This window comes from Haliaeetus leucocephalus, unplaced genomic scaffold (genome assembly GCF_000737465.1).
Source record: "Haliaeetus leucocephalus isolate CR32 unplaced genomic scaffold, Haliaeetus_leucocephalus-4.0 Scaffold848, whole genome shotgun sequence".
Taxonomy (NCBI): Eukaryota; Metazoa; Chordata; class Aves; order Accipitriformes; family Accipitridae; genus Haliaeetus; species Haliaeetus leucocephalus.
This window is the reverse complement of record NW_010973284.1, coordinates 1,931,564-1,946,796: the sequence shown is the minus strand read 5'-3', so window position 1 is coordinate 1,946,796 and position 15,233 is coordinate 1,931,564. Positions and strand designations below refer to the sequence as shown.

Genomic DNA, 15,233 nt, shown 5'->3' with positions numbered 1-15,233 from the left:
CAAACTGTGAGAAATTGAGTACAGTACGTTTGTCACTGTATTAAATGTCAAATAGTTAAACATAATATAGTGAAATAAGCAACTCATTGTGAATAATTAAATGAATTAACCTCACTTTGTTCTTGTAGGTTGTCAGAGAGTAGGCAGAGATTTCCTGAGATGTTCTCATAAGTCAACACATTCTCAGCAAATTATCTTCTGAATCTTTAAAATTGTGTGGATTGATGGTGGATAGTTCTTAAAAAACTAACTGGTTTGTTTTTCAGGTGGTTTGGTTTTTTGTTTTCTTTGGGGGGCTCAAAATTGGGTAATACGTACCAGATTGTCACTTAGCTATTTTAATTATCAGCATCACACCACTTTTTTTTTGGAGATTCTGCAGAAATTCAGCCTAGCTCACTGTCTCATTCAGCAGTAATATGCCACTCGGTAGCTGGTTGGCTCTATGGGAGGCAGCAGCTCTTGGCTTCTTGTTCCTCTTCAGGTCAGGGTTCAGTGGAGCCAGACACACCACCCCTTTCACTATTTCAGGAGTATAATTTGTTTGCATTGAGGCAATGACATATCTGTGGTGGTTCTCGCTGTCTTGTCCAGAGACGAGTCCAACTTACCAGACATGAGCAGCTTCCCCATCTGCCAGAATTCAGGAAAACCCAGGAGTCTCTGGGTTGAAATTTCGCTTCTGTGTAAAGCACCAGCTCCTGATTGCTACTGAGTTTGGAACTGTACCCCTTCCTTCCCTTCCTATCGCCTTCCCTCTTTTTCCCTTTATGTAGACATGATACTGTATGGCCACGGCTCATTTCCTTGATTGTATGAATGCATGAACTTTATCATAGCATGCATATTCTTACATGCAAATTTACAGTTTGCTTTTCAGGAGCTTCTGTGTCATGCAACTTGCATACAAACATTTGAAGAAAAGTGGTACAACTAGTGCAAGACTTGAAAACTCAAATTAATTAAAAAATGCCAAGTGAAGACTTGGTGCAAAGAAGAGTTATCAAAGTGCCTGTACAGCATCTCTCCTGTCCTGTTCAGCACAGTTTTACATCATCAGTCATTTTATCTGTTTTTAACCCCTTTTTATGTTTTTCCCCAACAGGTTTTATTAAAAATGGACAGTAAGAAGCAGACTCCAGTAAAATACTATGTTGGAATTGATGTTGGGTCAGCAAGTGTTCGCGCAGCTTTGGTAGATGGGTTTGGGACAGTAGTGGCACATGCAGATCAGCCAATCCAAATTTGGGAGCCCCAACCAGACCACTACGAGCAATCCTCTGCAGACATATGGGCTGCTTGTTGCTCAGTCACAAAGGTATGCGAAGAAAAAGAAGGAGATAACGTGTTGCAGGTAGCTCTTCAAGTTTTGAAAGTTTAAGGTCTTCCAGTCACTGGCCTTTAACATTCAGTTCTGTGCATGCTGTATTACTGTGTAACTTATAACCATCCTTGTGTATTAAAGGCACCTTGAGGATATGGCTGACGTAGTCTCACAAGGTCTGTTATATAGGTGAAGAGCTGAAGGCCAGAGTGAAAGAAGCTTGTGCTACAACTGAAAGTAGAATGAAAGGCCTTCCTTTGTGCTGTTGGCTCAGGGGGAGGACTTACCCACTGCCTTCAGGATTCACATCTGTGGGTTTTGATTCACTGGTGTATATTCTAGCCATGAGACAGTTCTTTGAGGAGTCAAGGTTGCTCAGAACCTGGTAATGCATATATTTAAAGATGTGCATTGTGCTGCACTGGAGTCACAAAGGAGCATTTATTGTAGTGAAATTGTAATCTGTTTTGTGGATGGTGCCTAACATAATGTCTGTTGCCTGTCATCCTCATTATAAGAGGATCCAGTATTACAAGATCAAAATAAATTACATACATTTGTGGATAGTATCAAGCATAAAACCAGACTGAAATAAAACTTAGTATAAGGGAAAATTTGTACCCTCTGATCCAAGGATCTGCCTGGACATGCTGGTGGTAAAAGTAAATTAGTGACCTTGCTTGGCAGTGCACGTGCAGGCCATTTCATCTTTCTTAATAAAGCCCCAGCCTGCCATACTCTTAAGGTTGGCTTTTTAAATATTCATGATATGCTTGGTAATTTGCAGATGGACAGTTCACCCATTCTCTTGTTATTGATCAGCCTTTTCAAACATTAATGAGCTTGGCTCTGCAGAAATGCCCTGAGATGAAGGAGACGAGGTGAGGGGGAATGAAGGAAAAGAAGGGAGTGACAGGAGTGATAAGGAGGAACAGCTTGATGTTAAAGTGGAGCAAGTCTTTTATTCTGTTTATTTGATTTTTCTCTTTGTGAATCGCTTTGTTCTTGCTCTGGACCTCTTTAAATACAATCTCTTATATGTAAGCAATAAAAATGGTCTCTGAAACTATAGTTTTACAGACCCAGTAAGAGACTGGCAGTGTAGCAAGTCTAGTGAAAGTCTTTCGTTATAGTACTAATTAAAATAATGATATTTTTATTGTTACTGAGAAGTGGCAATTTATTATTGCATTACATTTTAGGTGTCTTGCAACCTCACTTGGCACTTAATCCATGTGGGTGGATTTTTTTGTTTTTTTTTTTTTTTCCAGTGCTGCTGGAAGCCATGAAGTTCTGACCTCTTGGGGTGGTGATTTTTTTTTGGAAAATCTTCCAAAAAATACGCTATCCAAACTCTTGGTAGCAGAGCTTTTGAAAAGGTGTGCATTGCAGAGGTATTATCACTGCTACAGGTTTGACCAACTTTATTTCTGGGACTCTGCACTATTGCAAGACAAAAAGCTGTGGCATAATATTACCAAAGCAATTCTAGATCGTTGCTTCCACAGGTGGGAACTGTGTGAAGTAACTGATGGAAACACTTGGCCCTAATCCTGTGTCCATGTTTCACATGCAGCTCAACTGCAGACTTTTTCAGAGAAGAGAAAATTAGCATTGCTAGTTTTCTGCTGCCTTTATTTTCTGATATTTTTGTGGTTCCTGTTTTTATCCAGTACTGTGTAAAAAGCTATTAATGAACTTTTCATGGACCTTTGAATTCAGTTTTGAAAGCCAAAGAATTTTTGGTAATTATTTGGTGTAGTTTTGATTAGAGGTGTTAAGGAATACTGAATCTCAAAAATTTCAGAGTTTGAGCTTGCATTTCTAACTCGTAACTCATTTTCTCTACTCACTAGTTCACCTGGTACCTGCATATATGTTGATACATTTGTATTCACCTGTGTTTTGTATATTCGCAGAAAGTTGTCTGTGGAGTAGATGCTAGCCAGATTCGAGGGGTTGGTTTTGATGCTACATGTTCCCTTGTTGTTGTGGATAAACAGTTCCAACCTCTGGCAGTCAACTGTGAAGGTAGGACTTCAGCACAAAAATTGATTTTACTATGCATGTTTTGCCACTGATGTGAGTGAATTTACAATTTCATCCAAGTGCCAAGTTGTGGGGCTGACTCTTGGAGATGTAGATGATAGAAAACCTTTTTTACAAGACTATTTTTTTTCTGGTTTTACTATTTTAATTCTACTGCAAAATTAAATTTGTGTTGAGAATTAATTACTGTTTGCCTAAATGTTTGGCATCCTAAGATCAAATTCATTCATCTTGGCTCAGAGAGACTACTTCTTAGAGAAATCTGTGCTAATTTTTCTTTTCTGCATGTTTTCTCCTCCTTCAGACTTTACTAATCATGGCTTTCATAATGTGTATAAATGCCCATCCACACTGGCTAAAGGAATGCTAAAAATGTTAGTGTTAGTGTAGTCTAACTGCTCACTGTGTTGTGGAGCTGCAGGCAAGAGGTTCAACTTCGGTATTGTATTATACTGGTGTTCTGTCTTTGTCTAGGACAGTGCTAAACTTCAGAAACAGTCTGACCTTTTTCTAAAAATTTAAATTTTTTTTATTAGCTTTTGAGTAGATGATTCAGAAGACGCAAGAAAAGTCTGTGATGCACTTTTTTTCAGTGAATCCCATTTAAGATGATGTGTGTGCTAAATCAGTAGTTACAGAGCCGTAATCACAATTCTGTGTATGTTCCCTTTCTGTTCTCAGATGTATTTGTCATCTCTTCCTATCCTTCTCAAAAAACCAGCTTCGCCCCTGAAATGTCCTTTGCTAATTTAGATGAGATTATTTATTTTTCAGTTTGAGAGTCTCATACAATCTGTTCAGTGCCTAATTATGTCTGGGGCTGTTTTGGTCTATTGAGTCAAATTCAGTTCTCATTTTTTATTCTCTGATATCCCCAAGAACTTTGAGTTTACACAGTGGTGATGTTAAGTAAAAAGACAAGAATGCACTGAATACTGATACAGGCATGCAACGGTGTGGTTTCAGGCAGTCTGATCGTTCTAAGTTGTATTTCAATCCATGTTAGAAATATTGGTGTGCCTCATACTTCTGCCTTGTCTTGGACTATGTTTTCAAGATTATGCATGAGTGGCTGTGTCATGAAGTTGAGTGGGCAGTGTGCTTAGCAAGAGAGGAATCTGAAGTGTCATCTGGATTACTGTTCCACCTGTCTAGCAGGTCCTCTGTAGGTTAATTTTGATAAAAAGTGTTCTTTGCTTCTTGTTCTCATGTGTTATGCAGACTTGCCAAATGCTTCTTCCTTCCACATCCAAAATAAAAGCATTTCAGCAAATTACTCCCCTGAAACTATTTCTGAAAGGAATTAAGGTAGTTCTTCTCATAACAATAGAAAAGGAAAGAGAATCCCTGTAAATAGCTAGCTAGCTGACTACCTGAGTTAATTTCAGCTTATAACGTAATTGCTCAGGTTTTGTCACATTTTTAGTTCTTAGTCACCAAAATGCTTCTTTATATTTTTAACTAGATATGTGTACTTTGTCAAGAAGTTTGGGTTCTTTGAGTGAAATATAGTCTGAGAGCATGGTGTTTCAAAGTTCTTGGATGCTCACAAGCCTGATTGGTTTCAGTCAGTGTTCTCAGTGCTCAGCATGTCTTAAAGTTGGCTCAGAGGGCTAGAATTTTATCTTTAGATATCTACTGTGTATTATTAACACAAATAGAATTTGAGCTTTCTATGTAGAAGTGGAAGTGTGAGGCAGCTTAGAGTCTAGTAACTTAGAGTACTGAGGTGGGGTTAAACCAGACCTAAAGTAATCTTCTTTTTTTTCTTTTTTCCCCGAAGGGCAAAACTATAGGAATGTTATTATGTGGATGGACCATCGTGCAGTCAGTCAAGTTGAGCGCATCAATGCAACGCAACACAGGGTTTTGAGCTATGTAGGGGGAGTGATGTCTGTGGAAATGCAGCCACCTAAATTGCTGTGGCTAAAGGAAGTGAGTACATCTAAGACTGTGGTGCATTTTTACTAATGATTAATGCCCTTTGTTAATTTCTGAGAAGGAAACGTCTAAACCAAAAGTCTTCAGCCTTAGTGTTGAACCCAAAGGTCTGCAAAGTAAGGCCAGCCTTAAGTTGTGATGAAAATGTTTGAGGGTTTTTTTCCCTCTCAATTATTTAAAAATATCTTTGATTTTATTGAGATTTAGTGTTTCCTGATTGAAAGATTTCATATGCCTTTCTTATCTAATTATAAGGCTAGATATACATACAAATTATGGTAATGAATGAGTCCTCGAAGTATCCTAGGATTTAGTAATGGAGGCATATTTCCTGCTCCCAACTACTGTAGCTGGGTGTGCTTAGAGGGGTGTAGGTACTAATTCTGGGATGGATTTATAGCAATTTGAAAACAGCACCATCTCAACACTGTGTATCCTGGTCAGAGGTACTGCCTTTGAGGCATTGCATCCAACAGTGAGGGGATGTGCGAAGTCTTTGGCTGCTAGTAGAGAAACTCTTCAGTTAGAGCTTCAATTTAGTTCTGTCCCATCTGTAGGAAGCAGACATCCGTAGAGGGAAGGTGCTCTGTTCATAATGTGGAAGTCTACCTCTGTCTCTTGTGTTTAAATTTTGTGTGTAACAATGACATATGGCCTTTTAATATTAGCTGTCAGATAAAAGGAGAAATACTTGCCACTTGAATTTTTTGTAACCTCCTCCAATCTGGCTTTTACATTTGGTCTCAATGATGCTTGCTGTCAATTTAACACAGCCCAAATGTAAATTACTTGCTGCCAGTTTCAAGCAGCTAAAGTCTCCTGTCTCTACAAACATGAAGTAACAAGGTGCAGATTGGGGAAAGTCAAAGGAATTAACTGGTAGAAGCAGGTACTGACAGATTAATGACAATAGAGGGTGATTAATGACAATAGAGGGTAATTAATGTTGTTTGTAGATGCTATACTGAAGAACGAATATCCGCCTACTAGTTCTTTCCTTCTTGAGCTATGAGTATCATATGTCAGTCATCAACAGTAAAAAGTAAGCTGTAAAAATCTTAAATGAATCCATTGTGTTTAAAACATTTTTATATTGCAAGGTCTGGAATATCAGTACCTGACTGATCAGAAAAGGCCAGATTATGGGGGGGTCTCCAAATGGGTTCACCCAGAGATGTAAGTCTATGCTGTGGCCTCAAAGTCTTCTGATGTAATTGGTGTAGTATAAAGGGAGAGCAAGTATTGCAGGGCTTGTTCCCTCCACGACCAAATGGGTAGGAAATAGAATTCACCTTACCCTACATGCCAGCCAGTAGCAGAGATTGCTTGGCAGAAGGGCATTACAGGACAGGGCTTGCTCATATGTCCCCTTTGAGCTCCTGACGTACCAGCTAAAGATTATTATCCTTAAGAGAGGGTTTTTTTACCTCAGTATCTGCTTGCTGAGCTGCTCACATGACAGTTCCTGCATCCTGAGTGGACTAGCAAAGACATATTGTTAAACTGCTTAAGCTTACCCTGCTTAACTCAGGCACCTTAAGCAACATCCTACAGTAGCACCTCAGCTAGCTCATGAGAAGGAACAGTAACATTTATTATGGAGTCAGTTGTAATCAGTTGAGGTATGGCCATGTAGTGTTAAACTTTCTAGCTTCAGAGAGGTATGTGATGAAGTCTTTGCTTACTGCTTCTATACTTACTGCAAAGTAGGAGGGTGAAAGCAATTGTATGAGAGTGATGGTTTATTTTCAGTGCCCATCACAGTAACGTGCCTATGTATTACATAACTTTTAGGGCTAGCAGCAAAGGTTCATGTTAGCCTCCGACAGCTAAAATTCAGCCTCACATAAGGCAAGTGTTCTCACTTTTTGCCAAGGAAGGCAAATGTTACAGTAACTTTAAATGTCAGGCTCTTCAAATGAGAGCTATAACACCAGTTTGCACATACATTGTTACTCAGTGGAGTGTCTTCAAGTGGTCTACAAATAATAAATTACTTAAGTCTCCTTGGATTCTTTGTTATTAATATTTTATAGATGGATAAATGATGACCCAGGTATTAAAGGCATGGTCAGGAAAACTACTTAAAAGATGGTACTTAATGATTCCTTCATCTTTTTTGAGTTGTATCATCTTTCTTTTCTGTATTTAGTCTATTTCCCTCCTGCTAATACTGCGCAGTTCCCAGAGGTGTGGTAGAGTGATAGTTTGACCTAGTTCATACACCGCAAGGAAAAAAATATTCTATTCTGATTGCAGGATTATTTCTTAAGCTAGTGATAATGCACAAGCTGGCAAAAAGGAAGTTTGGTTTTCACATCCCTTGGGAGAGTCACAAGATTAGCAGGCAGAAAGATTTTATTTTTATTTTATCCTTTTTAACTGAGAATATCTGAAGGCTTTGCGAAGTTGAAGCTGGAATTCCCACTGTGCTTCTATTTAATTGTGACAACTGGTATTCAGAAAACAACTGTACTGTACCTGGTTTGCACAGGCTACACATTGAGGCAGTTAGCTAGATGGGAACTTCATGGGCATAAAATTAGGCTGTTTTAAAAACGTGGCCCTCGGTGTTGCTGAGAGGGCCAAAATGGGATCATTATGAGCACTGAAAGTTAGGGCTGAGCTGTCTTGGCAGAATTGCGTGGGGAAGTTTTACATAGTGTCTGCCCACACTGTGTGCCTGGCTGTGATCATGGCCTTTGGTCTGTCCAGCTTTCCTGACTACTAAATGTCACCAAATATGCTACCAGCAAGATTTCTTTAAAGTATCATAGATCTGAGTAGTTTGTCTTACTTAATTCCTCACTTCTGCTTATGTTTTCTATATCATATGTGAAATAACCTTTCCTACCGAGCTACTGCTTGCTCCAGTGAGCAGTGCAGTCTCAGGAGCTGCTTTAAAATAAGATCCCTCTCAAAGCATCCCAAAAGTCTGTTGCTCTATTGTAAAACACTTTCCCAGAATTTTCTGCCAACCTCTGCAAATATGTACAGTTGGTTCAGGTTTTTTCTAAAAACATTCCAGTATTTCTAGAACTATTTCCAGCCATATGACTGCAAGTGGTGCAGCCTGCTGCTTGATGTATAACCATATTGGGTTGGGCCAGAAATCCGTTTGACTCATTATTTGTCTGATTAGTAGTGAGTTTTTTGCTCTATGAATTTAGCTAATCTTTTCTGAACCCACATGTGCTTTTTGCACCTGCTGTGTCCTGTGGTAATCAGTTCCACCGTTTAACTGTACTTTGTGTGAACAGGTTGGGTTTTTTTCTGAAACAAGCTCCTAAAATCTCATTTGCCTTTTAGTTCTTGAAGTGTATGAGACAGTGAACTATATCATTCCCCAGTAAACATCTCCATGCCATGAACCATAGGGATGGTTTTTTTTCTTTCCTTCTTTATTCATTTCTTAATATTCCTCCCTAGTGTTGTCATATATCTGACAGTATCCCAGGAACTTAAGGCAAACAGTGGATTGGGCTCGTTCTCCTACGACTGGCCATGATCAAAACTGGCTAAACCAAGGTGTATCCAGAAGCTACTTTGTGCCTTAGTCCCTTTGATAGGCATCATGTTTCTGGAAAGTTTTTGATCAGAAAGCTTAACATGGCTACAACACATAAAACACATGGATGTTTATAAGCAAAACAAAACAAAAACCACAGCCATACACTTTGTACAGTCATGCTCCGGGTCAGCAGGTACACCCTAATATATGAAGATTCACTGTTGACTTTTGCCTTAACTCCCTGGAACTTTTGAACTCCCCAGGAATTTAATGTTTCTGCTATTAAATGTTTTTTGCTGTTTTCCCCCTGTATATCTTTGCCTGGGATTGGTGCTGTGCACATTCCATATTGGCTTGCATTGATCTAGGTTTTGCAGAGAGGGTGCAGTGGGGAAAATAACTGCTTTATATCTGAAGTTATGATAAAATAATCTGGTACTAATAATTAAGAACAATTTATAAATCCATTGAAGTAACCAGCAGAGTTAACTTTTGTGTCACTGGGAAAATGTTTGATACTTTTCTTTTAATTAAACCTCATGTATTTGTAACAATAAACAGCATATAATTGGAAGAACCTTAAAATTAGTACTAATTATGAATGTTCCTTTCAGTGGATCCTCAGTTCTTTGGAACTCTTAATATTGTTTTCTGGAGCTTCAAAGTTTATTTAGGCTGGCATAAATATAAGTGTTTCTTTTTTGAGTTTATTGCCTGACTGATAAATATTCAAGATTTCCCTTGACTTTTCCATGTTCTATATTCCGTGGATTCAGTCATATAAAACTGCAGTCTTGCTAATACAACGTAAATTGCACAAATGTGACTGTAAACTAATTAGTTTGTTAAGAGTCGTTAAGGAGACTAGTGATTTAGGAGACTAACTAGATGCACTTTTGGAAGTAAGTTATTTAAGGTATTGATACTAAATGACCCTTTGGACTGTTGTTATACCTGTAGGTTAATTGTGTGTACATTGTCATCAAAGCCTCCCTCTCCCTTGCCACCATGCTAACCTGACTATGGAAAGCCATATTAGGAGATCCTGTCTTCTCAGTTTTTGCCATGGATTCTCCAAACTGTGGTATCTGAAAACTTCACCTCTGTGATGAAGGGTCTGGCATAGGTTAATTCAGCAGTATTGGTAAGTTTTGAGTGATTAGGCTGTCTCTCAAAGAAAGGAATCAAATTTCTATTACTTGAAGAATTTTCATCTAAGCAATTAAAAGTATTACTAAACAATATGACTTTGCAAATTTACCCTGAATTGGTTGGAAGTAATGAAGAGGGAGGAGAAGGAGGAGAGAACTAAGGTGACCTAACTGTGCTTTTACATTTCCATCATCTTGTTACTAGAATTGAAGTTGAAGATGACCTCACTCACTGTGAGGAATCAGCTGACATCATTTTACGAGAAGTAGATACTGGTCCTTATCTCTTGTGGCTTTCTTGTTACACTTGTTTTTATTTGCAGAGGAATGTTGCAGCTTTTCTTCAAAGTCAGAAGTTACTCTCATCTGCTTCTTTTTGACTTCCTTTTCCATACGATCAGAGGGCTGGAGCACCTCTCCTATGAAGATGGGCTGAGAGAGTTGGGCTTGTTCAGTCTGGAGAAGAGAAGGCTCTGGGGAGACCTTAGAGCAGCCTTCCAGTACCTAAAGGGGGCCTACAACAAAGCCAGAGAGATGTTTTTACATGGGCATGTAGTGATAGGATAAGGGGTAATGGCTTTGAACTGAAAGAGGGTAGATTTAGATCATATGTAAGGAAGAAGTTCTTCACTGTGAGGGTGGTGAGGCACTGGAACAGGTTTCCCAGAGAGGCTGCGGATGCCCCATCCCTGGAAGTGTTCAAGGGCAGGTTGGATGGGGCTTTGAGCAACCTGGTCTAGTGGAAGGGGTCCCTGCCCATGGCAGGGGCGTTGGAACTAGATGATCTTTAAGGTCCCTTCCAACCCAAACCATTCTATGATAATGCTTTCTCTTTAACATTTCATCTCCTTATGTTCCCACTATACACAGAATAGAGATTTAACTAGAGACTAGAGGCTTCAGGGTGTATTCTGTTCTTCCAACTCTTCATCTCTATTTCATTTTGGTTTCGAATTAAGAAGCTAAACTATGAAGGCCATAATAGGCCTTTTGAGATCTTTTGTTTGAATTGTATTGGCTTACATTCAGTTTAGTTTGATTGCTGCTGAATCATTTTACCCTCTGGCGCCTAGTGGTTAGTCTACATGAAATTAATTGGGTGACCTTGATGTTTGTGATTGCAGATAGGTGTTCATATGACAAAACCATCACTGCAAGTGGAGTTTGCATCTTGGGACAGCTGTTTGCAGTAAACTATCAACCAAATGCAGCTACTGTATAGCCTATGGGGCAGTCTTGTTAAAGTGTGCACATCTGTGGTCCACTTATGAGGAGCATTGTATTTCTCTGCCTGTGTGGACCATGTGTGGTGATAAAGAGAGTCCAGTGTCAAATCTGTAATGTAAAACAAATTGAATATATGGGTTTTTTAAAAAGCTAATGTCTGTGAATACATTAGTCGCATATGACTTTTGAATGGTCAGCTGAATTAAGAATGTCAACTGTAGATGAAGTTGAACTAAAGGATCATGATCCTTTCACAAATATTTAGAAACTAGCTGAAAGATAATTCTGACAGTCTTCCTGAAGTCAATAAGCTAAGTTTGAATGTAAACTTCACTGGAAAGTGAAGTAGTCCCTGGTTACTGGGTCTTTCAAAATAACCAATTAAATTCACTCCTCTTGCTGTTATTTCCTTAGATTTCTTCATTGTTTAGAATTATCTTGCAAAACATTATTGCAATAGTTCTTTACTTTGGTAGTTGCAGGTACATTTTTTGCAGCTTTGCTAAGCAGGTTGTGCTGTTTTGTTGACTTTGGCTAAAGAAATTGGATGTTCACTGCCTGAATGAGCGTGTAGATAGTTCTGGTGGGTAGATGCGTGCATATGAACTGAAAACGTAGGTACATACTCCTTCACCTGGAAATGGTTTTGCTGCAAATGTTTATCAGTACATGACTGTACGGATCTCACAGCAGTGAGACCATAGCTTAAACAGAGCAATGTAACAACTGCAGTGAAGGTTTGTCCAGCTCTAGAATTGGCCTGTTAGTGTTTTTTTTTCCCAGAGGTAGCAGAAGGAAAAATCTTGTTTACTAATTTCTGGCTGGAAATTTTATTGTAGCTTATGCCAAAACAAAAGGATGCTTGTTATGTTTTCCTCATACTAATGACATTACAAATCAGCTATTTCTAAAAAATACTAATCCCGTTAAATCAGAGATGGCTGTAGCTTATTCTAAATGGGTGGGGGATGTTGGACTGGGAGTAAGTATTTGTTTGATAACTGTCTCCAAATGAAATGAAGTCTTCCTATACTGTGCTTTCATAACTCTGTTCTTAATATGGTGTATAAGAGCAAGGAAGAGCCTCCCTTCAGCAAAAAAATGACTTCACAGAGTGACTGGCTAGCATATCATTTCTCTGCAATTAATAAATAAAATCAATAGGTTTTGAGTATTTTTTTTTCTTTTTTTTTTCTGGCGCAGTGGTCAGTGATCTTTCTCTATGTTACATTTCACATCTTCAGTTACAGCTCCTGTTTTATGCATCGTTGTTCTTCTTTCTGTACACCTGTGACTTGAAGCTACCAATGGGATAATTTGCAGAAACTATTAAAACATCTTTTTCCCTGGCTGTGGAGGGAAGAATAGTGGATGTACTGGCATTAGCTTGGCAGCAGCTTTTGTTGATGCATGTCTTCTCTGTTGCTTGCTGCCTTTGCAGCTGGCTTTTTGTTTTGTTGAATGTGACTGAATATTTTTCCATTAAAATAAATAATAAATTCCATATTAAGTGAGAATGAGTCCAAGCTACTGAGTTTGGAACTGAACTCTTGATTAGAATTGTTTATAAATGCTTTAACAGCTCTGTGTTACCAAAATCCATACATAGTGCAGACATGTATGCCTAAGTTGTACTTCGGACTGCTGAGTTTGGCTCTTAGTTGCAGCTGCTAATCAAGCAGAAGTACCATTTAAAAAAAAGGATCAACAGCTGGGAGGTTTGAAGCACCTACACCTCTAAGTACAGCCTCCTTAGTCTGTCTTCCAGCCGTATCTCTCCACTCCATTGCAGTGTGATGAGGCTTACAACACGTGTGCAGATTGTCCTTCTTGCCCTGTTACAGCTTCTGCCAGCTCAGCCTTTAATGTGCCTGGTCTGTTCCTCTGTAGCCCTTTCTGACCTGGACTCTGATGCTTGCCTGAGTTGTGGTGCTATGCCCAGGGTGCCTCAGGGATTTGAAAATACCTGCATGTGTCTAAGACAGTGTCTTGGTGGTAGAGAGTGTGTTGCAGCAAGGCAGTTTTCTCCACCTTCAGCAGTAGCCTCACTCTAAGAGGTTACCTTCCAAGCACTCCCCCACCCCGCCCCAGTTCCAGCCTCAAGATGAGTCTGATAATACAGTTAGTTAATTTTTTGTGAATTAAGAGTTGCGAAATTGATCAGTTTGCTGCCTTGGCTCTGGCAAGGATAGAATTTCTGCTCAGAGCCTATCTTGGGTATCTCAGAATAGCTCTGTTGCATGGCTTGGCATCTGATCTGAAGTGTGGGAGATCCAAGTTCTAAGTCCTTGCTTTGTCTGAATTGGAGTAGGGGATGGACATAAGTTTCTTATATCCCCATAAGTCTGCATTAAGTCTTCAGTTCTTCTCTTTCTTCCTTTCACATAAGGTGTAATTGTTTTCTGTAATTTAGAAAGAGAGACTGATACACTACATAGCCTACTATTACAGATTGCATGGGAGATTGAGATTCAAATTTGGGGTTGAGTTGGGAAAAGCAGACAGTTCTTCAGAGAATGAGATTCTTTTCTGATTTTCAGATGACTTAGATTTTGACCTGATATGGAACTTGAATGCTCACGCCAGCTTTATTTTTTACACTAAATGGTAAAACATTTTTCTGCTTCCATCTGTCCCTCCTGGTTTTAATCTAGATTTCTAACATACCGGTTTGGGATGGTTTTTGAATTTGTGGTTTTTGGCTGATAAGTAGCCATGAAATTCAGGCTGATACCCTGTGCTAAATCAGATGTCTTGCTTCTCGCCCATTTTTAGTTAATCCTGTGGGCAACAGGCATCTGATACGAAGGCTGTCCATAATGGCATTTAAGATAATTTGATTCATATTTAATCTGTATTAGAAATAACAAAAGTCAGGACATCTTTGGTGTTTATATACACATTTTACTTCTGGTGGAAAAAAAAAGGCATTTTCACAAACATTAGATGTCTGAAGCTCACTTCATCTTACAAGAGAATTATATACTCGGTAAGAGTAGAAATCAAAGGTTTTATGTACAGAAACAGACTACATCAGCAAACCAGTAAAATATGAATGTGAAAGCTCTTTCAGCTTTCCCAAGGAGAACGTGCCTCTAGGTGTCTTAAAAAAATTGTATTGGATGCTGGAGCTCATGTGAAATTCTGCCTGTATGTGTATTTTCAGTCCAACTAAGAAGTGAACAAATACATTTGACACAATACAAAATGGTGCAGTATGGCTCCATGATCATCTTTTGACTTGTCAAGGAATAAATGGGCAGTGGAGGCCTTTCATGTGCTCTGTATCAGTTCCCTGATCCCTCACTCTCCTAGACCCTTCTTGGCTAGGAAGATTAAAAGACATTGTAATTCATAATTCTTATACGCTTTGCTCCCAAGTATTTGGGATTTTCTGTTAGGATCTCAAAAAATTATTGTTTGGGGGTATAGTTGTTTACCCCACCCCAAAACAATCAGAGAGATAAAGAAAGGGGACTCCATAAGTACCCCTGCAAAATAGAAATATTGAATTAGTTTCTCTACAAGTGAGTTCGGAGGGTGAGTCGCAGGATATGAATACAGCATTGGGAACGTTCCCGGATCTTTTCCACAGTCCTTTTAATGTGGTCACAGATTCCTGACTGTGAGTGAAAATAAATTCGAATTAACTTCAGTGAGTGTCGAAAACATGGAGACTTTTAAATTTGTTTGGAAAAAGCATCAGGGCATGCTATGATTTTTTTTGTCTGTGCTAATTAGTGATGACAAAGCATCAAGATGGCAAAGAATGAATCATTTGGATGTTCATGAAACACCATATTTTAGTGTCACTAACATGTGGCTTTTGGGAATTCTTGAAGTAATAGAATAAGGATCCAAGGAGTATCTTTGATGAAACAGACTTGTTTGAAGAGGACAGTTATTCCTAATCCAATTTCTTTTCGATTAACACTAATAGCCAAACTACTGCTGCTTCTTGAAGACTGTCAGGTATGTTAACAATACATAATGGCTTTTATTATCAAAATAGTCAGGCTGAATAACCTTT

General features: G+C 38.9%; 1 protein-coding gene across 2 annotated transcripts in view; it reads left to right on the top strand.

The window, feature by feature from the left end:
• The first annotated feature begins 1,111 nt into the window (after positions 1-1,111).
• The window catches only part of FGGY (FGGY carbohydrate kinase domain containing), a 134,551-nt gene continuing 120,429 nt past the window's right edge, over positions 1,112-15,233 (top strand). Inside the window, exons 1-3 of one of the 2 annotated variants that reach the window (XM_010582314.1) lie at positions 1,112-1,318; positions 3,244-3,355; positions 5,157-5,308. In XM_010582314.1, coding sequence (XP_010580616.1) covers positions 1,118-1,318; positions 3,244-3,355; positions 5,157-5,308 — 465 coding nt within the window. In that variant the 5' untranslated portion in view covers positions 1,112-1,117. The remainder of the gene's footprint in view (positions 1,319-3,243; positions 3,356-5,156; positions 5,309-15,233) is intronic. The other variant, XM_010582313.1, reaches the window with a different exon arrangement.